The sequence below is a fragment of the Andrena cerasifolii genome, chromosome 11 (assembly GCF_050908995.1).
Source record: "Andrena cerasifolii isolate SP2316 chromosome 11, iyAndCera1_principal, whole genome shotgun sequence".
Lineage (NCBI taxonomy): Eukaryota > Metazoa > Arthropoda > Insecta > Hymenoptera > Andrenidae > Andrena > Andrena cerasifolii.
Window position 1 is genome coordinate 12,575,476 of NC_135128.1, and position 25,319 is coordinate 12,600,794.

Here is a 25,319-nt window from a genome sequence, read left to right on the forward strand (position 1 = left end):
TCGAAATAAGACTTTCTCTCTTATAATGCCCAATTTTAACTCATAAAGTAGAAGATTCTATAAACTGAATTGATAAGTAGTTTAAGGTGTAGCAAGTATATAGAAAAAACGAGGTCTTAGTTTATTTACACTTTTCAACTTTCCTTGTAAGCTATTCCATTACTTCCTGCTGCCCATATTAGGAGATTTACTTAAGATGACGCGTTTAAATGAAATTAACGGCACCGTCGTTCTAAACAATTTACGACGGAATAAACAACTTCTTCACAGGCTTTCGGTTTTACTCGTGCTTTCCTATTTTACCGCTCACGCGTTTCCATCATCGCAACAGTGCATTCTTAGATTCGGACAGTAAACGCGCAAATACCTCGAAGGGGAACAACTAACGTCGCATTTACATTGTTTATTGCCCGACGTACGTATCGCGTCGGTGACACGCACGGCGTCCCTTGAATCTGCTGTTCATTACTTTCACAGTTCACAGTATGTTACGTAAGTACCTCGTAATTCTTAATTCGTGACGTTTTAATGATAGTCGCGAACACAGAAGCAACGGAGATTTACCGATAAGTCGCCAGATGGAAACCAATTTAACCTTCGAGCTCTAACGCCGCATAATTGAATAAAACTCCTCATCAAGTTCCTAAAAAATTTAGTTAGATTATGAAAAATACAAACAGACCATGTAAAAATAATTACCCACCAGCGTCCATCTCATCTGTTCAGCTATATTCCGTTCCCTTGCACTTCATATGTTCTTCCACGTATTCTCGTTCCAATCCACCAGGTATTACTAGAACTCCCGATCCGTTGAACTCAGTTTGATCCAAGAAGCTCTCCTCCACCCCATCACAACCCCTCGTCATTGCAATCGGAGTATCCTGAATACGTCAGAAACAGGGAAAGCTCCTTGCCAGGACCGCTGTGGCGCATCAGTTTCATAATTCCCGGCGGCGCAACAGTTAAATCATAACACTCGAGGGGTGAACAGGGGTTGGTCCCCGTATCGCCAGGTAAGCGCTGGTCCGTGGACGCGTGCAGCCACGCACGCAGTCACGCGTGCACGCGAGATTACGAACGACGCCGTTTACGCGGCGACGGCGTGCAATCGTGGGCCCAGCTGTGGCCCATCTCTCTCCGGGGTCCGAGGCCCGTTCCTCGCGGACGGTCCCGTCTCGCCTCGGATACCTGCCACCAGGTGTCTCCACGAGCAGTGCCCAGCAGCGAGAGGCAGGAGCAGTCGTCGGGGCGCCTCCGCACCGCCAGCATCGCACGCGTCTCGTCTCTTTGCCGTTTCCACGTTCGGTACACCCTATCGCGAGCACCCCTCGACGGTCCCTCGCGATCGAGCCGCGGATACACCGAGCATGAGGCCCCCGTCATCCATCCACCATCGCCTGGCCGTCTAGTGAATGAAACTGGGCCCTCCCCCCGTCTCCACGACCGCCGAGGCGACGCAACCGGAGCCACAACAGAGACAACGAGATCGCCCTAAACCAGACCACCCCCGCCAATGGTGCCGGCAACACGTCGGCAGCCCCTGAGCCTGACCTGGGACATTTCTAGCGACGGGGGAGGATGCAACAGCAACAGCAGGAGCAGGACCAGGAGCGGGGAATCGTAATGGTCCCGTCGTCCTCCTCGACCACCACGTCCACCAGCACGGACCTCCAGGATGTGGCCGGTGTCACGGACGCTGGTTTACCCAACTTCACCCTGCAGAGTGTCGCCCTGGGCCTCCAAGGGGCCCTGATCGCCGCCCTACAGAGAGCCGCCCTGCTTCCTCCAGGGCACGCAGCCGCCGCTGCTCTGAATCTCCAGGCTCTGGAGACGTACTTAACCCTTCATCGTCTCCACGCTAGCAGTGCCGCGCCCGGTGTTAATCAGACTGGTGCTTCGGGACTGGCTGTTGGTGGGAATCAGAGGTGTTCGCCGATAAACGCCGGATTGGAGAACGCGCTCACGTCCACGACAGCGTCCAAGGGCGATCAGCTAGCGGCCGAGAGGTTGTTGCAGGCCGCGGATGACGAGGAGGAGGGTCGACTGGACTTCATCGAGGACCCGGAGGAGAACTTGGCTCTGCTCGAGGAACAGGATGCCCTGTTGCGCGATACATCCGTGGCGACCGCCGCCGCGAACCACGAGGCGCTGCTGCGACGGATAGCGGACGGCGGCCGGGCGAATTCGACTTCCACGACGACAGGGCCTCAAGCGGCCCCCCTGTCCCAAATCGGCTCCTCGTTCACGTCTCCAGCCTCCTCGTCCGCTTGTTCCTCGTCCTCATCATCGTCGCTATCCTCGTCGCTGTCCTCGTCGTCGCCGCTGCAAGCCACGTCCACCTCAAACGAGCCGAACCTACCGCGGACCTGCAGGGCCTCCAGGCCCAAGAAACAGTTCATCTGCAAGTTCTGCAGCCGACAGTTCACGAAAAGCTACAATCTGCTGATACACGAGAGAACGCACACCGACGAGAGGCCCTACTCGTGCGACATTTGCGGAAAGGCCTTCCGACGGCAGGATCACCTGAGGGACCACAGGTAAGTGAACGGTTTCGTTCTTCGGCTGCTGTAGATTCGTATCGTTTCATTTGTTCATTGATTAAGGATGTTCTCTGCTGATCGAGGATTTAGTACATTGAATATTCAGTCGTTGTAAACGTTTCTTTGGATGTCAGTTAGTTCGATGTCATTAGGGATTTGGGGGACTATGAACGAGCAGTCATTGTAGATATTCATTCTGGTGTGATGATTAGTGGGGGCTATTTCTCTTTTGATAAATGTTATTACTAGGTCGAAAAGTTGTTGGACTTTTCTTTGCTTTTATTTCTCATTTTGTGTGATAACTTGAGCGTGAAAGAATTTTGAAAATTTTAATAAGTTATCGCGGCAAAGTGTTCTGAAACGTTTTATGGGATAATCTTGAGACTTATGAAAATAACTTTTAAATACTTATTAATTGTGTAGATCTTTAGTTGAAGTAATTAGATTTCTTGCTTATAATATAACCTTTAAACACATTATATAAATTATCCTAGCAACTATCCACACATTTCACAGTCAAAAAAAAAACAATTCAGAATGCTGAAGATGAATTTTTATCGTGTTGGAAAGTTGGATGCAACGATAAACGTGGCAAAGATCGGTTATGTAAATTGGAAATCGTCGCGTACACCAATGATTGTTCTCGATTTACCTCTATCCAGGAGTACCCGTTAGGGTCGATTAAAAATTAGCTTTGTAAGAATCTCTTCGAGGAAGAAACGCGGAAGACGAGGCCACTATTATGCTTATTGGCACAGTATAGTGCGCACATGCTGCAAAACTAGTTGTATACAACCAATCATGACGCCACGTGATGCGCTTTCTTTCTCGCGCGCGCTTCAATCGATTGCAATCTTGGTATTGCGGTATCTAAATGTGACAAAATAGGCGCGTCTTCATCCGTCTGGTAATTATGACGGCGCGCTGGGACCGCGGCGATGTATTAATTATGCTGATCAATTCGTGATAATTCATCGAGCTTTTCGTGTCTTGACCATCAATCACGAAGGCAGCAATCGATACGTCCGCAATTCCCGTTAATTGGACTTGGTGCGCGAAGAAATAGTTGGCGTCTAGACGGTTTTATTCTTCTCGCGTAACAAGCCTGCGGCTGTACCACTTCGATTGTTGACTTTAGTTTCTTAATAATTCTAGGATTATTATTTTAATTTTCATTAACATTGTTACATCCCTACCTTCAGGTGACAACGTTCCTGGTACCCTAATACTTTCAGAGTTTCGTTGTTCTTGAAATTTCAGTGAACTGATTTTAATTTCTTTCTCTTTGCCTGCTCCACAGTTTCAGAATAATACATTCAGGTCTAGATATTTCGTTTTTCTCACTGTTGCATTGGTTTTATACTCTATTTAATTCACCTTAATTTTCTGATACTTACGTTTCAATGCCTTTGTGTTCTGGTTCCCCAATTAACTTTGTTCCTTTAACATACTTTTAAAATGTTTCACTAGAGATTCAGTGGTATTCATTTCTTAAAATCTACAACTTCTAAGTGAGTCTGCTTTTTCTAGAAACTTTACTAGCAGTTTATTAGTCAAACATTTGCTATAACAAAGAATCACAATCCACAGTTACTAATTTTACAAACTCCACCTACAACCAGCCACAAAACCCTACACACACTCCACAATTCGAAATATCATAAAAAACACTGTAATATCAATAAAATCCTAATGGCTGCATGTAGACATTTGTGATTGACTGTATATCAGTACCTCACTCTCCTTCAAATATCCAGTATATCTACTTCCAATTCACACATCACAACCTACGTACCTAAAACTCAACAATAATTCCACCCCTAACACCACAAAGTACCTCGCAAAGTCCACACTCCTCGATATCCCCAGATACTCTGCCCTGCTAATCCCATTATCCTAACACCTGAAACCTTCGCCAACGCCTAGCGACAGCCTCAGGAAAGCCGTCTCTCCGGTTCCAGGTACATCCACAGCAAGGAAAAGCCGTTCAAATGCGCGGAGTGTGGAAAAGGTTTCTGCCAGAGCAGAACCCTGGCGGTGCACAAGATCCTGCACATGGAGGAGTCCCCTCACAAGTGTCCCGTCTGCGCGCGAAGCTTCAACCAGAGGAGCAACCTGAAGACCCATCTGCTCACGCACACAGACATCAAGCCGTACCACTGTGCCTCCTGCGGCAAGGTCTTTCGCAGGAATTGCGACCTGAGGAGGCACTCGTTGACTCATAATTTGGGCGTATCGACATCACCGCCGCCGCCAGGGATCCCCGTACCTGGCTCCAGTACCGTGGTCCTCCAAGAGACATCCTAGCCTCCTGTGGATCCCCCTGAATCGCCAAGTCTGCTCTCTACCAGCAGGGCTTCCATAAAACGCGACCTGTAACGCCATTCCTTCGATTTCTCTCCTCGATTTTGGTGTGATCAGTGAAGCTTGGAACGCGACGTAACGCTATCTTCGTCGACGCCATTTTGGTGCCGCGAGGGAGCTCGGTCACGCTGTCAACGTACTCGTTGAAATGTTTGTTTTTTGAGGTCTCGAGCTCGAGGGACAATTGCCGACTCGATTATTTATGTTTGGGAGGTTCTCGGTGTTTAATGATCCGATGCTGAGTTGTTGTCGTCGGCATAGATGCTGGTGGAGCGTCTCGAGGTTGTGGAGCGCTTTGATCCCGATTTTTAATGTATCTACCTGCGCACGTATCTATAGCAGTGAATATTAGAGTATAATTATTATCGTATGCCACGAGATGGGCTTATTTACGGATTCGAGCTCGTTAGATCTGTAATTATGTTACGCATGACGCATTATATGTATAGGTGTCCGAAGTACATAGTACGTAAAGAGGATCGTCTCACACATACATTGCGTACCTATGTGCGCGTTGTGTCTCCGTTTTGTACGTGTAAAATAAATTTTTTATTGTATTATTTTTTAAACTGTGCTTGTATCTGCCACTGCTTCCATTCCGGAATCTTCCTCTCCCAAGTTTTCAAGTTATATTAGTAACAGCATGTTGAAGAGTGAAGAAATATTCGGAAATAGTGGTTTTTAATTTAACAGTATTCTGTTAATTAATTAGGAAGAATGCAATCAAGTATGAAAGTTATTCGTAAAACTTTAATTCTCTAGACCTAGAATTCCTATAATTTGAAACTTAACTGCACCACGAAGAGGTAATACTCCTCGTTATCATTTCTTCTTCAAATTTCGCATAATTCCAACTAATAAAACAATATTCATGAGCTGCAAGCTAGGAAGAACTCCACTCGCATAACTCTGAAGAAACTACACGATGAGCAAGATTAATTTAAACATGTCCATTGTAACTTCATTTCGAAACGCCGCGGAGCATTTGCATTCGTCTGCTTCTGCAATTTTTATCCAGGCGTAACGAGTTGCGAGCTGACAAAGCAGTTAATTATCGAAGAAAGCAGAATCAATTTAAATGATCTAGGAGCACAGACGTTCGTCTTAGAGGTTAATTAACAGCGGGCTCCTCTCTTTCGTCATTTCAATCGGTTGCATTCACGCGTAGCTCAACGGGATGGGCATGACAGCGTGGAAGGTAAGCAACGACGGGGTGGAAAGCGGGAGGAAGGAACAACGGCAGCAGAAGACAACGATGAAGAGGACGAAGAGGAAGAACAAGAAGAAGAAACGCGTGTATCGTGTTACAAAGAACGAGGCCGCCAGGTGCGCGGGACATGACACCACGATACGTCTAGGGTTACGTTTCTTTTTCGAAGGTAGGTGCTGGGAAGGCACGAGGTGGGCCCCGAGGACGCTATTTCGGGCCCACGAGCGGGCCAGTCCGCGTCGATAAGGAGAATATCTCGCACGACCGGTCGACGTTCACCTCTTCCAAAAAGGCCGCTGGACTAGGAGACGGTTCCGAAGCTGGCAACTCGAGGAATTCCGATCGGGATCAGAAAAAGGCAAACTTATCCGCACACTTGTAAAGGAAATTTACATAATTTCGTGACAGCTCAGGCTAAACTCCTACTCGACGAAATCAATTCAGCTGGCTTTATTTAAGTCGAATTCGGTTCAGTTGCGTTCTGGTGGGTTCACCCTCTGCACTTCTATTTACCTACTTCCTTGTCGATCGACCTGACGTTTTATTCTCGATATTGCGATTATTTAAATAAAGAACTATGGATTAGGACAGAATATGGAATAGTGATTTCAGATTGGAGGGCGAAGGCTTGAGTTGTTTAAGTTCGTAGCTGATCGTTGACAAATTTTAGGAAATGGTAATTAGGCTTAAAACCTCCATGACTTAAATATCTTAATAAACTTTAACAACTTTGAGGTGATTGAAGGATCACTGAATCGCTAATATAATCAATGAATGCCCCTCAGACACGACGCGGAGATGAAAATTGCCAGCGGAAAGATCCCCGTACCATTGACGCGTCGTGGAAAGGAGAGCGTCAGGTATACGGGCGCGCATTAAATCGCGTATTAAGTCTGTCATTTCCCCATTTAAAAGCGACGAGGTAAACCGGTAGGATCGGGGGGACGCAGGTATAAGGCGAAAAAGAGACGGAGGCCTGGAGCGGGCCGTGGCGTTCCTTCGACCATGGTGGAAGAGACGAAGGGAAGGATGGAAGTTAAAGGGGACATAGAAGGACCACACGCACGCGCCGCCCACAGATACGCTATCACTTGGCTACAACCGACGTGATCTGCATGCGCATGTCCTCTCTTCGTCACGAGGCCTGTGAAAAAAATCGAGGGATCAGGGAAAGAGAAAGAGAGGTTGAGGAGGGGGAGGGGGGATCTTTCCACCTCCTCTGCTCGTCTGCTTCCTCCCCCCCCCACCACCACCACCACCACCAGCGTACCTACCTTCGCTGATTTAAGGGGTTGGCAGAGCGTCGATAACACGTCTGGTCAGCCCTACTCTGTTCCTTCGGAATTTCTTCTTCTTCTTCTTCTTTCTTCTTCAACTCCGTTTCCTTCGTCCTCTGCGTATGGATATCTTTACACGCGTGCCTCGAGGAAGAGACGATTGGGTTACTCTTCCTTGGCGATACCGGTGACACGATCGTTTTGTGACTGTTGGGTTTTGACCTGCGCCACGTTGCTCGCCGGCCTGTTTGCGCAAGACCCTTGGTTCCGCTGGATTTACTTAATCTGGATGACGCTGGGTGTTCCTTTCCTCCGGGATTCAACTCGAGCTCGTTTCCTTTTCTCTGTCGTCTGTGTTTGGTGATTGAATTCGAGTTTCTGGGAAGTTTCGTGGAATTATTATTAAAGCTGTTCAATTTTGTGGGAGATTTTGGGGTGGTTGATTCCGAGGATTTTTATTTTATTCGTTTTAATTCTGTTGGGATTGAGCTTGGACTGACTTTCTATGATAGTATCTGCTGGGTGGTACATATTATGTTTCTGTAAGATTTCTATCGTTTTTATTTACTAGTATGTTAATATTATACTGAGATTCGCATGTTTGGGTAGGTGAATAGGGATGGACGCTGGGAGTAGTGGCTTCCTTACCTCGCGTTGAAGTCACCAAACGCGAGTGGGGGTTATGCTTCCTTTGCCAGGCGTTAAAACTACCGAAACGCTAGCAGTGGTAATACGATTACTGAAATACAATTAATGCACTTCTGTATTGCTATGCAATACTAATGACACTGAAACTGAGCGTAAGGTATTAAATTAAAGAAATATGTAAATTAAGAGAATTCGGACAGAATTCATTCAGTTAAAATTAGATAAGATTATTAATAACGTTTGCTAAATATATGCCACTTAATACTTCTTTCTTAAATGTAAAAGCAAAATAATTATTACAAGCATACAGGCATAACGTGCATTTGAAATGACAAGAAATAAGTACCATGTTGTCATTTTTAAAGAGGGAAATTAAACGAACATCGTACATTAACAAATTTAATAATGTGTTATGTACTATATTAATTGTATTATATATTGACGAGTAATAAATTAATTAAAATATTTATTCATAATTCAAATACCTAAAAATGTTTCGCATAAAATGATCTAAACACCTATCCATTTATGTAAATTTCAACACGACTATTGCATTAAAGGAATATTGCACATTGTATGGAAATTTCTGGCCCACATTGTTAAGGGAAAATCCCGGCAATCAAAAAAAGCATGGATATCCATTAATATGCTAATTTCATTGTACAGATCCTCGGTGATACACTCGAATTTTTCCATTTCTTCGTTAAACCTCTCCATTGAAAAACATCCTGGCGTCGATTTGAACTTTAGATATCAGATTGCGCAAAATGGTAATCGCGTATCGACGTGTGCTGTAATTATTTCTATGTTTCAATGCTTAAAATATGTGATGCTCATCATATATCAAAGTTCACTCGTATGCAACATCCAATTCCTTTGTATTATGAACGCATAATTGCTTGCAAATAAATATTATAAAATGGGTAAAGAGTCTTATCAGGGATGTTATTAAAATTTTTGTAATAAGACGTTGCCCTAATACTCCTACGCACAATCCATTTATTTCAAAAATGGAAAAATATGCACATAAAAGATGAGAATTGAAGATTATTAAAAGACACAAAATCGTTCAGGAAATTCATTTAAGTCTATTCGAAATTAATCATCGAAGTCTATATTACAAAATGTCGTCAGCGACTCTAAAATTGTTTAGTTTGCAGCGAGTCGTTATTTTCAAACGTCAACAACGTTCTGCTCACTTCACTGTTCATGAACGTTATAGAGATCCGTTTATTCCACTCGACCAGAATCAGGGGCCAATTAAACCTACGAGCAGCAAGAATCACGCGAATTTATCTCTTGCTCACCCACGAAATTATCATCGCGCGGAGGCGACGCGATCGCACGCGAAGCGAAGGTTGTTTTGTGGATTTTGTCGGTTCTCTGGCAACGCGTAGTTCGTTGCTTCTATAGGGTGTCTTGCAATAAAATACACATACCTAGCTTAGCTACATGTTCTTCGGATCAGTTTGCAACTGAAAAATAGATGTGAGTAATCAAAGTAAATGAGAATTAGTATTTTATTAAACTTGTAATTTTTATAGCATTTCTGCACGTAATTTGTATAGTATGTAATATTCGAATTAACAATTACTAAGCAATAATATTTCAAGAGTTACCTAAACTGATAACGAAAAGACTCTTTAAACGGAGAACGCTGAAATAAATACCACAATGTGACAGGAAAGAAATTCATCCCCACTGGTACCACATAAAATCCGAGAATTCCCTAGAATATGGTGATACCAACATGATAAGTAAAGTCTATTAACTACATGCTCATAAAAGCATCCTCTTCAAACTGTCCACCACCACTGCGAAGTTCAAAAATATGTTCAGCGATTATATGACACCCGTCTTCAGCATCGGGTCGAGTCTAATATCGTTTCCTCGCAAGAAAACGGGAGAGGCTAAGCATGGAAGCGTTCATGCGGATCATATTACCTACATACGAAAATCTTTTCAATTCACCGAGAAGCATTCGTAAAGTTATCGCGCTTATTATTCGTACGTCGTTCCCTCTATACGCGTTATTCAAAGGATAAATAAATAACCAACACCCTGTGCATGTTTTCGCGCAAGTGGTGCCGGGCATAACGTCTCCATACCCGGGAGAACGAAGTTGTACTTGCCGATATACGATCGGCGGATGCTCACGCAGAAGGCGGCCACCCGCAATTCCGCAGGCGTGTATCGTTTAGCAGCTGAACCAGAGGCCACGTGCGAATGGCTTCGCATCGACGCCAGACCCGACGTTCAACTTGATTTACATTCGGATGACGAACAAGTCGACATGGGAGCAGGTTCAATGTAACTCGCCAGCTCCATTTCACATTGTAGAGATTGATGGTCGCTATTGTAAAAATTAAAGTGTGGATATTTATAGTCAGCAGTGTTAGATGTTCCGTATTTTGTTTTCAATAAAAAAAGGTGTATGTTGGAATAGAGGCTGCTCCTTGTAATAGTAGAGGTGTGTCGAGCAATAGTTAAATCTCTAAATTTATATATTTAAGAAGAGATAAATCAGAGTGTGAATTCTGTGGAATGTAGATTAGAAGTTACCTACCTACGCATATGCTGAGGAATAGTGAGATTGGGTCCAGGGGAGGTTTTTCATAGGTCAGTCATCTGATAGTCTTGAAAAGGCCCAGGCGGGGCTCGTTTTTCGAAAAAATGAAGAGGTAGTTTACTAAAAACGAGCTAAGTGTAGTAGTGCAGAAAAAAATTTAGTGTTTGGTTAAAATGACAATTTTTTCTGAAAATAGGGACTTTCAAACTTTTAAAATAATCACTGCCTATTATTACATAGTTCTATGACCTTGCTCTATTCCTTCCACTGATAATATTCGATCGCTGATGTTTCAAAGTTGTCAGGTAACATTTATGAAAATACAAAAAGGCATCGCACTATTCCACTTGCAACTACATGGATCACGGGACAATTTCCTTCTCACAAATAAGAGCAACAACTTTTGAAAAGTCACTAGGAACGTTGCAACCTAAAATGTTGAACACAGCTTCCTGACACCACAAAATGTTTAAAACACTGCTTCGTACCACCCGTAACAACCTTCTTCCTCACCACCACATCTGTCAATTTCACTACCATCGACCCCGATTGCCAGCTACTCCTCGCCACTTGGCGGTAAGTCGCATCGCGGATCGCCGGCGACAATTAAAACAAACCCGCGATGGCCCTGTGATTTACCGACGGCTGCAAGAATGAGCGAGTAAATTACAATACGCCTGTCCCCGGATGTGACACTTTGAATGGGGCAAAAATCGCGCGGCGCGGCCCGCGTTCGCCGGTGATTGGCGGAACGGCGGGGCCCGTGCACGCATGCGTGCGTGCGCGTGTGTGCGCGCTCGTTTGGCAGTGTACTAGCCCACGAAATACGGACGGGCGGACAGGATGACGGACGACGGGACGCCCTGGGCAACCGAGAGTGGTGACTCGCGCGACACAAGCTCATGCTCGCCCACGTATTTTGAGCCTTTAACTCGGCCTCCTCCACCTTCCTCCACTTTTCCCTCGTCCTCGCCGCTTCGTCTTCCGCTCTTTCTTCGCCCTTTACTTCTGCTCCCCTTCGTGCCGCTCTTCTTCCTTCCTTCCCGACCCTACACGCTTCTCTTACTGCTCCGCCGTATATTTGAGTGTAATCAATTTAGGGAAATGGCCGTAAATCGCCCCTTTTAACTTCGGCTTCAGTAATATTATTAGTTTTTACTATTTTGTGTCGTTACAGAGGGGCATTGGATATAACTTGATTCCTTGATATATAGGTATGTTTCAAATATTGGAACGCTTTGCAGTGACGTTTATGACAGATGTATTAGCGCAATTGGTGTAAATGGACGACTTATTCTTTTTATAAGACTGGTTGAAATATAAACATGGTCATGGTGCAATGGGGACAAAGAACTGAAAGGAAACAAATCGCTGGCTTTATTTATGATGCACTCAACGCGTTCGTTGCGCCGACTTCTCTGTTTCTTCTTTCAGAGACCATCTTCTTGCGGCCAGCCGCAAGGATACTTGGTAAGGCGCAACCATCCTCATTGTCGTTACCGAAAGGGTATTCAAGAACAGTGTCAAAGGGAATCATGGTCGGTCGTATACGCGATCTCTCGCAATACGTTAAAACTTGCGGTCGCTAAAATTTTGTGATAAAATTGGGTAGGTATCTGGAGATAGTAGTTAAATGGGATCTAGGTTCTTAAATTCTTATGGAAATATCTCTATTAATACTCACGTTAGGGTAACTATCATTGTACAATCATTCCTAAAATATAATACACCCATCTTCGTTAGAACTTCATTAGAAAGTAGGTACTATATTTTTTTAGAATATGTCAAATTTATTTACCTTTACTACACGAGTACCTAAGTATAATTTAAGAGATACTAAGGAAGAGAAATGAACTCTTGGATATACTGGACGTATTTGGGAAAAACATATCCATATTTTATTACCGCGATGTAATTTACAGTATCTTTAATATAACAGAAGCCGTCTGTAATATCGAGTTGAAACGGCTGTAGGATTTTCAAAGGTTTCTTCGAGTATTTCTCCCTTTCGTTTCGCAGTCGTGCACACGATCCGACTACTTATTATATTACGGATATATACCCTCGGCGGGCAGTGTTTCATTATTTTATTATTTCATGCGTACACGGTTATGTATACGATTCTTAAGCTCGATTCACACTACCAGGGTTGTAATCCTGCAGTGGTGGGAATATCCTTTGACTTGTTAACCGAAGAAGATGAGTCATCTCCTAATTTGAAAATTCCTCCATTTGACAGGATGACTGAATTTAATAAGAAAGTTTAATGAATGAACTTGTAGTAAAGGAGGAAGTCTAGAATTGGATTACGTGGAGCATTCGCTGCGAGTAAAATGAGTTATTTCGCTTTTGGTACTTACTTTATAAATACTGCTTTTTAAATAGTGTCTTCTCGTTAAACTGTGATATTTTTATTACTATCACTATTTCAAATTGTCGTTCGACTACCTCTTTTCCTTCCCACAGACTTATTCACTGTAACTAGATTTGACCAGTGGCGAATTTAAAGAAAAAGGCTCAGGCGGCAAACGCTCTGAGGGGCCCAATTTTTCGAGAAAATGAAGAGGTAGTTTACTAACAACGAGTTAATAACTGCACTAGTGCAGAAGAAAATTATAGTGTTTGGATAAAATCCTCGTGACTCTTTACAAGCAGAATATCTGAGAAATCAAAAATTGTGAATTTTCGAAATGTCTGGAGTTTACTGTGCAAGGTTTTACAATTTCCTCCTAATTACAATACACAAATTTTAAATGCAGTTCCAATTCTTGAACACTTCGTCTAATATAATTATTCCAAGTGTATACTTTCTACAAATCAGTGAAATTACATTTAACAGAATGGCACAAGCACCATTTCCATCTAGCGTCTAAAATCTTCTCTGCCGTATCGATGACTATTTTCTGTTCCACCATGGACGAATTGTCGTAGAAATCCGCGCAGGAACCTCGTCCCTTGAGGAAACATTAAACCCTTCGGGGCACGGAAATGGAAATCGTGTGAAAGGAGCTTTAAACGCGTTGCCGACGTACATACGATCCGACTACTTATTACGTTACCAATATATCCCTCCGCCTCTACTCGTTACATTACTTCATTGATTTACACCTTTTACAGTTTATTCTCCGGCTGCCTCCTCGCGAGATTGGGCTGGAACATGATATTTGCTTCGCCTTCTATTGAAATATCGCCGGGCATAGTTAACCTCTTAAGTCAGTACAGTGAATATATTTACCGTGACATGCGGCTCGTCCTGTGCATAAACTCGTAAGGCCCAACTGGCCGCCAGCCATTGTCTTTTTGCGAAAAAGATTTCAGCACTGTTCGCGATGACCTTTCAACCCTTTCGAGATTATGTACACGTATATGTATCTGTTAGCTTGGAAAATGTACTGGAATTAATTTTATTCTTATTTTCAAGACACTTCTATTTCTGCCCTTTCCGGATCTGATTTATTCCTCTTGCAGTTGGAGAAGCTAATATACATGGTTACCGATACAGATTGTTTTATTCGCATTTGATTGTATTATATCGCGGAGTACGTAGGTAACGTTTCGACTTTGAAATGTTCATATTCGTACAATGTTGTATTTTACATCTTGTTTCTTTAGCACCGCCACTCCTCTAATTTGTTCTACAATTTATGCTTCATCTGCTCCATTATATTTCGTCACGACATTTACTTCACCTTTTAGATTATTATTAAAAGTAGTTAAATTGGGTAAGAGCCTTCTCACGATAAAGATGCTTGCTTCGTTTCGAGCACTCGTGGCTCTTAAATCTTCTGCTTCTGCAAGATATTACAGGTTATTTAATGTAGAAGAAACTTCTCGCGAAACTGCTTGCTCTGCAGGGAGAAAGGGAGGTTTCCAGGTGTAACCCCAACTATTTAATTATATTTTTCACAGTGATGGAAGTAATGAAATATGATTTCTGATTCAGTCCTTTGATAGCTTGAAAATTAAAACTTCATCTAATAATTTCGATTGTATTTCCAGACACGAAGACAAGCAAAGTGCAAACCTTCGCTGACATTAAATTCACCATCCCAAACCCCACTAATTAAAGTAAGAGCCTCTCCCTCTAAGTAGGAAACTATTGTATAAAAACATACACAAAGGCTGCAGCCAAGTTTGCATAAAGCATTCTTCTCTATTTCCACTCGTCCATTTACCTCTCTACGCGAAATTTACGGGCAAGCCCTCTTATCCGTCCTGTCCCCTCTCACCCCATTTACCTGTCACCATTCGCGGGCGTCGCTGGAACATGGCCATCCATAAAGCGTTGGCTGGTAATTGAAATAGTATTTTCACGATTTCATTTTCAATATCTCCGTCTAAAAGCATTACGGGGCCACATGACATTTAGCTCGGCTATCCAATGAAACATTGTTCAAGCCATAGGCGAGAGGCCGTGGCTAAGAGCGTAGCCATGGTGGTCGAAGTGGAGGATGGTTTCCTCGTCCAAGAGGGCCCCGAGCCGCTTAAATCTCCGGAGTTTATGCGATCCTGCCGGTTCTCTCGATCGTTTTACGCGCGCCTCTACGTACCCGTACGACGATCTATCTACCTGTATCCGAGTACTACTTGGGATGTATCTTTCGCCTCCCAAGAAACAGGGAGATAACGTAATTTTACGTGTGAATGCTTCGGGGCGTGTGGACGAGAGCAGGTACCTGAACACCCAATAGTACGTCCAGATAACGGCGACCGATAATTTACACGGCTGATTCATCTCGAGGCCTCTATCCCACATTCGGCTGTGCATGTATGCGTGTGCCCTTATTAATTAAAACGCGCGTATCGTGGCACTCTTCGAGACTCCTCGTCTATTAAGGGACACCATCAGGGCCGTTCAGTTTGCTGGACCTTCGATAAGATTCTTGCTGGGTGGTTTGCAGTGCTTCGAACAGGATTCCGGTGTTGAGTTTGGGGATGCTTGGTGAGATACTTTGGTCTCTTCTGTGGAAGGTGTTTTATTTTGTGCGTCGGGAGAAATCGTGGGTTTTAATGCTTCTATTTTCGAGGGATTGAAATCTGTGCTTGTGATTTTTAAGTGGGTGGTGCTTAAATGTTAATTGTTGTTAGGAGTTTGCGATGGCACTTTTAGGTAAGGTGAGTTTAGTGTTAGATGTGTAGATTGGAGACAAGAATTTTTAATTCTTCGAGCAACTGGTGGTTCAAGTTTCTCTTGTGCTAATACTAAACATTGTTACTAGTGATTTTATATTGATTTCACAGGGTTACTGCTATCAAATAATAATTCTACTTTGTACAAACATATTTCCACAACTGGTACACTGGTACCACCCCTCAACCCTCCTTTCTTCCCTTCCACAGCAAACCCTCTTCATCCCCATCACATATATACCCACAAACGGCTATAAAACCTACCTCGTACTGTCGACGGCTTATAGTGAAACGTGAATATTTGTCGACTGTCGCTTTGCCTAACAGTTTAGTCGACGGGAAGTCGATAATATGCGTTTGTATCGACAGTACTAGCTTCGTTTCACACGATCGCGTTCCAACGCGAATAACTTGGACCAAAGTGCGACGAAAGCGCCAGGCTGGAGCTTATTCAACGGGTTTACGAAGTGCCGACGCGACGATACATCCATAATGGTGGCCCGTGGCCTCCACGCGTGGCCCCCGCACCTCGATTATAATATAAATACGAATTTATCGGCACTGCAGCGGCGTTAGGTAAAATGCTTTACGTTTATTAATTCCACTGGTCCACCCTTGAATGCGCGATGAAAAAGGACCCGCACTGAAGAAGCAGAATGTCGCATACGCATTCAGTTTCCTCAGTAAAGAGACAACTTCTGACAGCAGGGGCGGATTTGTATGGGTATAGGCTAAGTAGGGAGGCCAATTTTCGCGGTGGCAAATTTTGGGCGAAAGAATTTCGAAAAGGTTGAAACAACTTTTAAAAACAACTCACTTTCTTGCATCTAGCAAATTAATTTTAAAATTGTCTCAACATTTTCAAATTAAGATATTTGATGACATTTCACGGAAGGGGTAGCAGACACTTGTTATCCTAGGGGCGCCAAATCTCCAAAGTCACCCCTGTTTGACAGCATTCATTCATACTTCTTGGTGACTTCGTTAATCCTCATTTACTATTAATCATTTACACTTTATAGGGTGTTAGACCTCGCGCATATCCACTTCCCGTCGGCCAAACTATTTAGTCAAATCGAATAAACAAAAAAAAAATGTATGAACGGTGGCAGAAATAAAATAGTTCTGTTAGAAATAATTATGGTTTAAAATTTAGATCCCATAGATAGGTCTGGGTTAGGGGTTTTTCAGGATACGTAATATGTATTACGAATATATATAATACGTAAAGCCTGGTATTAAGTTTATTATAAATTGTCTTGTGACCATCACTGTACGAGCCCGCATCATTTACGTCGATTAAATCGCCGATGGACTTTCCATCGATAATATACGCTGGACTAAAGTCAGACGGAGCTTTGTTGGACACGCCACCTTGCCAGAATGATCGTATCGCGGTTAGAACGCACTCTTCAGCGCGCAAATACGCGCCGATTACCGCCGGGTGAAAGAAGAAAGGGGAAGAGCGTTAAGGGATATGTCCTCGTAAATAGCAGCGCAATGGTGGCTTCATGGCGGTCGATAGGCGAAGGGGACGCCACGTGTTTTACGATTATTGAGAGCGATCTCTGGTGGCTGGAAAAATGAAGCCTTCGACGCGGGGACTTGGGGCGTTCACGAGAAATCTGAGATCTGGGGTGCGAAGAATGTTGATCTATCGCGACTGTGTAACGAGACACACTCGAGGTAACTGATATTTAAACGCGCTGGACGTTCGGAAGGATCTTGGGGTGGTAGTGCGTACAAATGGGGCACTAAACCCCTTTCCCCGCGTTTTCATGGACACTTTAAACGTGTGCTCTATCTAAAGCAGTAGTTGGTCCTATTCTGCAAAATGACGTTCTTTTAATTAATGTCTTATATCTGAAAGTAATGTAAGTAACTTAAGCGGCAGGTGTATGCTTTATGGTGGATGTACGTACAAGTCACTGTAGATATAAAATTTTGGATTAATATCTCAAATGTAAATAGTCAATTATGTCGCTATTATGCTCAAAATCTCTCGAATTTTCTTCTTTTATATTTGGTATAATGATACAAAGCGGTGGAAAGTAACAATGAATTTTCATCAGATTTAGTTCCATTTAAGAATTGTTTTTCGTACTGAGCTTAAATGAGCCTCGCTTGCAGCAGGATTCCACGAAAATTATATCGTAAAGCACGGCAACAGGTGTTCCTTTCGAGCCGTCGCGTGTACATGCACGAAGGGAAAGCCTGGAACAGCCGGCTGACTAATAATTAGAAACTAGTTGCGCTTGCCGACTGTCTCCCCGACCATGTTCACACCTCCCGTCTTCCGACTTATGTAGGTGTCCACTTTAAAATTCCACGGAGGATTTAATCGTGACGCGTTTCGGAATCCGAAGGGCAATGTCGCATGAAAGAAATGAACAGAGAGGTGGTATCAGGTTTCAGGTGGTTTTTAAGTCGATCCTTGAGTCGTTTCTGACACCAGTATTTTCGAGAAACCATGGCGGCGAGAACTTGAGGGTCTCCCTTCTTCGTCCTATCTCTTCCTTTATTTCGAGATTCGTGTAGCCTTATAAAAATATTACGCGCTGAAGGATGGGTCATATGTATGCTTTATTTTTGTATATTTTTAATGAGAAGCTAAATTGATTCGAAAGGAGACAAGTTTTGAGAAAGGTTAAGCTTTGAGGTGATTACTTAATCATCAGGTGTAAGTGTATAGTATTGAAAAGGTCCTGAAAATGAAGAAGATAAGAAGAAAGGAGGTAAGGAAGATTCATCGACTGTGGATGAATTATATATCAAAGGATTCATTGGTGAATACAAACACTGCCAAGCATCCCCATAAAATTCTTCAAAGCTTAAAGTCAGTGTTGGATGAACCAATAAGCAAAATAAGCATGTACTTAGAATTTTTTTGAATTTTAAAATCTAACTTTTGTTAGAAACACTTTTTAGTCAAATTATTGGAAATGCCTAAGAAATGGTACATTGCGTTGAAGCGATCTCCCTCGCAATGGTTGTATCTCAATTCAGAATTAATCACAGCGGTGCACAATCGTTCGCTCGTGTACTCGAGGAAATAACCGTCCGCGTGCATTTCATCTTCCCCCTGTGGCCCGCTAGAAAATCATCGAAACACCAGGACGAAAAAAAAAGGACGAGGCAGTGGGGTACACCCCGGAGGACGTGGGGTAGGGTACATAGGTATATTGTACGGGCTCGAAGGCAGCTCCTTTGAAGTGACCCGTACGAGCCGGCCGGATGACAGGGAAGAAATCGAAATATGCGATGACTGCGCAGATGAAATATCCGTGTCCCTTAATGGCGAGCTCTGGGCTCGTCTCGTGGGTGTACGAGAGGCCTCGTCGCCTCTATCGGGGTACCTTAGTTCGCCAGGAACAAGGCGGAAGTTATAGGCGAAGTCATGTGCGTGTCCACTGCCAATGACTCGTTTCGCCTGCTCGAATCGTAGGGAACGGGGGAGGGAAAAAGAGGGTGAAGCAGAAAAGTGTCTTCGAGGGGAAGTTTGAGAAAACTGAGGAAGAACGGAAGGAATAAATGGGGGAGATTGTTTTTGGGGAGCAGTTTGAGAAAAGTGAAAAAGAAAAGAAGAAAACAGAATATAGCTTCAGAAGTAAGTTTGAGGGAAGTTTTGAGTTCTTCCCTCGCGGAAACGATAGAATAAGGAAGAATTATAAAATACTTTTAGTGAGGAAGCAGCATAGGAATGAAGAAAATAAGACGCAGGGTCGGCCAAGGGACAGCCGCGAAACAAGGACATAAAGGAAGCATTTTTACGCACCCATGAAAAAACAAAGATGTAAAAAAAATATAGACAAAAAAAGAAGAAAACGTTCCAATAAGGAAGAAAAAAGTGAAAACCAAGCAGGGATGAAGGAAGAGAAATCTGGCAATAAAGAAGCCAGCAGATGACATCGAGAGAAGGAGCAGAAATAATAGGACCCAAAAAGTAGAATGCTATATTCCACTTCGACAGTAACAGCTCCACGTCTTATCGTTACACCCAAACCCATTCCCATCTCCAATTGCTAATTACTTGAATTACAGTGCACCTTCGCAAGCGAAGCCAAAGGTACCCCTGGCCCACAGTACTACACATTTACACCCGGAGCACACGAAGGCGCTTTAACGCCCAGAATTCCCGGTCAACGGCGTACAAATTCCTCGCTCATAAATTCCCGTGGGCCGGCTACAAGACCAAAAGGATCCCCTATTAACAACAATACCGACAACACGATAAAGAAGCATTCATAATGAAATCAGCTCGATGGACGGTGATTTCGGTGAGGCCCGCTCGGCAGTCGGCGGCGGAGCCGCGCGGCGAGGGGGAGCGTGGACGGCGAGAGAAAGGCAAGAGGAGGAAGAAGAATCACGTAGGAATCCCGTGGAGCGGAGTGGCGTGCATACGGGGGTGTGCCGCGTGCCAGACCCGAGGCCCTATCCGTATAAGCTTCACAGGGGGCCCCTGGATGGGGCCTTCCTCCCCCTCTCCGCCGTAAGATAAGGCCTCCTGGTGCGAGCCGACGACGCGCGACCGACAACCATGTCACATTATTACCATATAGGTACCAATCGCGTCGTCACAACAACCGCGCGGCCAGAGTACCACCGCCGTTATGCGCGCAGCGATGGAAAGGGAAGAAAAAGGGAAACCGAAGGAAGGAATCATCTTCTATTTTAGGTACTGAACCGGTTCAACATCTTCCTTCTTCTGTTCATTCACGGACGCGTTTTAGAGGGGGCGAGGATCGGTGTCCACGTTTGGAAAGGCAATAAGAAGCATTTGCAGCGACGGCGTCGATAGCGATTAAGCGGACGATGGATTGTCGCCGTGAGTGGTCGTAATGAGTAATGAATTATTTCTGCTTTAGTGAGTCAGGGGTTTTTCAGAGGGGATAGGAGAAAGGTGTATTTGTGTATGTCGATCTTGACTTGGGGTGTTATATTTGTTTTTGGGGTAGAGGCATAATGTTGGTTCATGGTGATTTTAATTTTTTGTTCAACACGATTCTGTTGCTGGTGTATTTTGGGAAATATGAAAAGGGTTGGCAAGGGGGATGTGTGTAGAGGAAGATATCGAAGTTTATGTATCTTCATTTTCAATTAGAATTAGATTTCTTTTTTCAGCAAATACAGTTGTCAAATGTGAAATTTAAAACGTGGCATTGTTTTGGGTGTATTTTGAAAAATACACAGAGGGGGGATAAAGAAGGATTGTTTGAACATTTCTTTAGTTTTAAAACAGCTTGCTTATGTTTTATAAGAGTTTTTTCTAGTCGATCCAAAGTCATCATATTTGTGAAAATATAATAGATAAAAGTCCTGTATTATGCTGTTGTCAAGGGCGGTAGTTTTTCAGATTGCATTGCAACGTCGTTCCCACAATATCTTAGAATTCGAAAGGGAGTCAAGGAAGCGAAGAAATTATCTTCTACTTCAGTTCCAAACCGGTTAAACGTCCTCCTTCCTGTTCATTCATAAATTCCTAGGACTAATATTCCTATTTATATCCGACTTCTCCTGAATGCTCATTATAATACTACACGTTCATAATCACAGGTGCAAAGTGTTGAAGTTCTCCAAAACAAGTAAAATAAACTTCACTCTTTCATATAACTCATCATGTGTGTCAATAATTTTCTGACGTAAAAACCATGCAACAAATTGATACACATTCTTCTTCTTCTTCTTAAACATGAGTCCATGATTATATTATCTAACAATTAAATTTTACCGTTCAAAAGTGACATTAGTTTCAGAAGGTATATTTTTTTTTATTCCTATAGATTTCATACCACGCGCGCGTAAATTTATTTGCAAAACATTTGTTATTTCAAACTATTTCATCTTTCATTTCTGCTGAAGATACCTAAACTCTATCCTTCCCAAATTTCGACACAAGCTACTTTCATAATTACTGGCGCATATACCTAGGAACGTGTTAAATCATCGACAGCGAGCCAGACTAAAACGATCCCGTCCTGCCAAAATCCATCGACCCACGTTACACCTTCAAAGAACCCGGCTATCAGGTAAACAATCTTTCCAAGGACAACGCAAACGCGCACCCACCATCTAAAAAATCAGCCAGGGACACCCACACTCGATCCTCGTACGCGTGTAAAAACCGAAAACCGTCGGTTTAAGGCCACTCGGCCCGGAAAACGCCGCCGAGGGAATGATATCGGGCCCATGCCCCGGTGCCGGTCTCGAATTTCTCGGCGGAGGGAAATCGAGCCAGCTACCGTGCGGATCGATCGTAAAAAACCACGGTTTAGTAAGAACGGGTCCGTGAATCGGACGATTCGTAGACTAATATCGCTGGTCCCGTTCGAGAAGACTGGTCTGGACGCTGTAAAGTTGGCTGAATCATTGGCCGGCTGAATCGCGTGAATCGCGTCCAGGCGAAATCTACTCTACCCCCGAAGGAAGAAGGTGTGGTGCCCGGTGTCTGTCCCCCGTTTTTCTCTCTTTCTCCCTGTCCCTCTCGGCCGGGCCGGGTGTTAGGCGCATATAAACACGGGCAGGTATTGAAAAGCCAGGTAAGAGGCATGGTGGTCGGTGGCAGGGGACCAGCGAGATAAACTTTACTGCGTACAAGTAACACGTACAGGTGGGTGCTGGCAGATCCGCTGGGCATTGCGAACGGTAGGACGATCGTCCTCCGTTACGGCGATCATTCGCAATGTCCACGCGGGAGATTCCTTCGAAATTCCCGCCAGTCATGTGTCTGTCTGTCACGTGGTGGGCAAGAACGGAAGTTGTATGAAGATGGTTGGAGGATACCAGCTTTGAATCTTACAAGGAACGCTGTGGTTTTTGGTTGGCGATAGTGATGGGGAATTCGAGGCGAGTGGACGTGCGTTGAGTTAAAGGTTGTAACTTTAGAGGTTACATATGTACCTACAGCTAGAATGGTCGAAAAAATCGATTTTTCCAATGAAGAATTCGCAGAAGCTACACCGCCAAAGGAAGGTCAATTCTATGGCCTCGGAATTTACGATTTTCTGTAAGTTAAAAAAAATATATATTATTGTCTCATTTTAGCCTGTACCTTAAACTTTAAACGCTGTTTTCTCGAAACTATGTTTTTTCAAATCGGTGCCAATGATATTTAAAAAACTATTGAACCGACTTGAACGAAACTTGGCACGATTATTTCTCACATCAATATCCGATAATATTTTTAAGCAACCGTTTGTTTTTAATCATTCAAAGACTGATGAAATTTCTCTAGAAATTTAAATTTAATTTAAATTTAAGTTTATTTTAATTTAATCGTAATTAGCTACTGCGATTCGAAATATGAGTGTCATTCGAAGGACGAATTTTAGAGATGTAATACAGATAAGTAATATTGGATAAATAATATTTAGTGACAATAAATTTTCCAATTTGAATAGTCCTGACTGACTTTACTTTTCGTTCGCGATACCAGTGCTGACGCTGATGCAACTTCAGAAAGTTTTGCGGACTGACGAAAATAAATATTCAAGAATATTGGGGTTCTTTCTTAAGATATTGCCATATTCTTATACGGAGTGAACAAATTCGAAGAAATCACAGGAAATCAGCCGTCGAGTTATCAAAATTGAATTCGTTGAACACCTGCTTAAAACATAAATGCACGTGGTCCTATCGCCCGTCTCGCGCGCAAGATGGCTGCTGAATGATTTTAACGGAGGCATCATCATCGACAACGCTCGAGGGAAACGAAAATCGAAAGCGAACGGCAACTACGTGGTGCCGTAGAATTATGCAAATTTCGATCGAGTAATATAAATAAGTTTATCAGCGGCGAGGAGTGGTGCGATGATTACCAGATAAAACTGGGCTTCTAAAAGCGTTCGGCTCGCGGGACGAATTATTACACGGAGCGGTGCATCGGGCCCAGTATCGTAAACAAGATGCTCGCATGGTTAATATTTCTTCGTTGCGCAGATAACGAGATGAGGTTTATGTGAAATTTATCATCCCACGTTTACCCCGTTTAACTAACGCTTTCCACGGTCCTCGCGAGCGCGCTGGCAATGGAATATTTCTCCGCGAGTCAGCGCCTCGCGATAGGTGTCGATAGACGCATTGATTATTATCGAGAAACGAATAGGGACCACGTTTGGAGTTGCTCGTTGAACATTGGACTTGTTAAAAAGGAGAGAAAAATTGATTTTCCGTGTAAATGAAAATTGGTTTGTCATGATAAGATTGTTTAGTACATACAAGTGTTTGTTGAAATACACTTTGTAGTAAAAATATGCTTTCCAAGTAACTAAACAAAAATCAGCATCAGTGTCAATATTCGTGTCTCTAATACCTACATACCTGACCTATATTTAGCTGTACTATTTTATCTGAACAAGCATCCGTATTCCATCAAAAGAATCTAGCTAACACGCGAAAGTCTCCACTAATAGGTACCGCCAAAAAGAATCGTAATACGCTGAACTTCGTATTCATTGCGTTTAAATCGCTTTGGGACTAAGGTTCCGAGTTACTCTTGCCCGTTGCAGCGAGTTTGCGGGCGATTACACCGTTCAGTATCAAGCAAATCCTGGCCGAGCTTTACCGCCGCTATCAGAGAAGCTTTCCAATTGAATCTGAGCCGGCAACCACGATTCCACGTCCCCTGGGCCGCAAAGGCCCGCAGGGCCCGATAAGATCCTGAAAGCCGGGCTGGTCCCCGGTGTTGTTGCCAGCTCGTGCCGTAGAGCTGCTCCTTAAGAAGGGTGAGAAGTGTCACCAGGTTTTATGTCGCGGCTGGAGGAGGGGGAGGGGAAAGGGAAAACGTCGAAACGGGAGGGAAAAGGAGATGGGGGAAAAAAGAAGAGGAGAGAACGAGGGGGAGGGGGGAGGGGGGTGGATCATCGAGAGGGACAAGGAGCGAGGTGGTAGTGGAAAGGGACGATATACAGCGAGGGAAAGAGAAGGAAAGTGGGGAGATCTCTCAATGGAGATAGGAGCCACGAGGTCCGACGGAGCTTTTGGCTGTCGTGCGAAGGTTTCGTGAGAGTAATTTGTCGTGCGACCACCTCCGGGAATGTTTAAATGAATTGCTCGGGGTGGGCCCTACCACGAGTCTTCGGGAACTTTTATCGGCGCGACATCTTGTATGGGAATGCGGGCCCAACAGGAATAAGAGGCGAACCGAAAGCCGCGCGGGGACGGGAGGGTGGCACACTCTGGCTACGGGGATGGGGCTGGAGTCGACTTACCTCCCAGTTGGTTTATTACTCAATCCGCGCTCACGGCTAATGGATTCGTCTTCCCCGGGCCGATGCATGCTACGTATACCTCGGACACGCATTGACCACCACCTGCTCGCCATCGATGTCACTGGAAATTTCTGTCCTGCTCTCTGACTCTCCTCCTTGCACCCCCTTCTACCGAGCTCTAGACGTATGTAGCTCGTTCTTCGAATTACGAGCGTGAATTGCGAAGGAGCTCTTTTCCTAGAATTTTTTGCATACTTAGTGGTAGTGATATACCTAGTGGATGCAGGCATAGAATTGTAGGGTGGTTTGGAAAGTCAAGAGTCACTATTCATGCCTGAACTAGACGAATGTAGGTTTCAACCTCCTTTGATTTCC

At 43.9% G+C, this 25,319-nt stretch overlaps 1 protein-coding gene across 1 annotated transcript; it reads left to right on the forward strand.

The window, feature by feature from the left end:
• The first annotated feature begins 1,111 nt into the window (after positions 1-1,111).
• LOC143374630 (uncharacterized) lies at positions 1,112-5,425 on the forward strand. The gene is made up of 2 exons (XM_076822886.1): positions 1,112-2,537; positions 4,502-5,425. The coding sequence occupies exons 1-2, from the start codon at positions 1,579-1,581 to the stop codon at positions 4,845-4,847; spliced, it is 1,305 nt and encodes a 434-aa protein (XP_076679001.1). The 5' UTR covers positions 1,112-1,578; the 3' UTR covers positions 4,848-5,425.
• The last annotated feature ends 19,894 nt before the right edge of the window (positions 5,426-25,319 follow it).

What these genes read in the sequence shown, in the direction of transcription:
- LOC143374630 (XM_076822886.1), top strand. Translation starts at nt 1,579, where the DNA reads ATGCAACAGCAACAGCAGGAGCAGGACCAGGAGCGGGGAATCGTAATG. An exon ending in GATCACCTGAGGGACCACAG is followed by an intron (nt 2,538 to 4,501) that starts GTAAGTGAACGG and finishes CTCCGGTTCCAG; the next exon opens with GTACATCCACAGCAAGGAAA.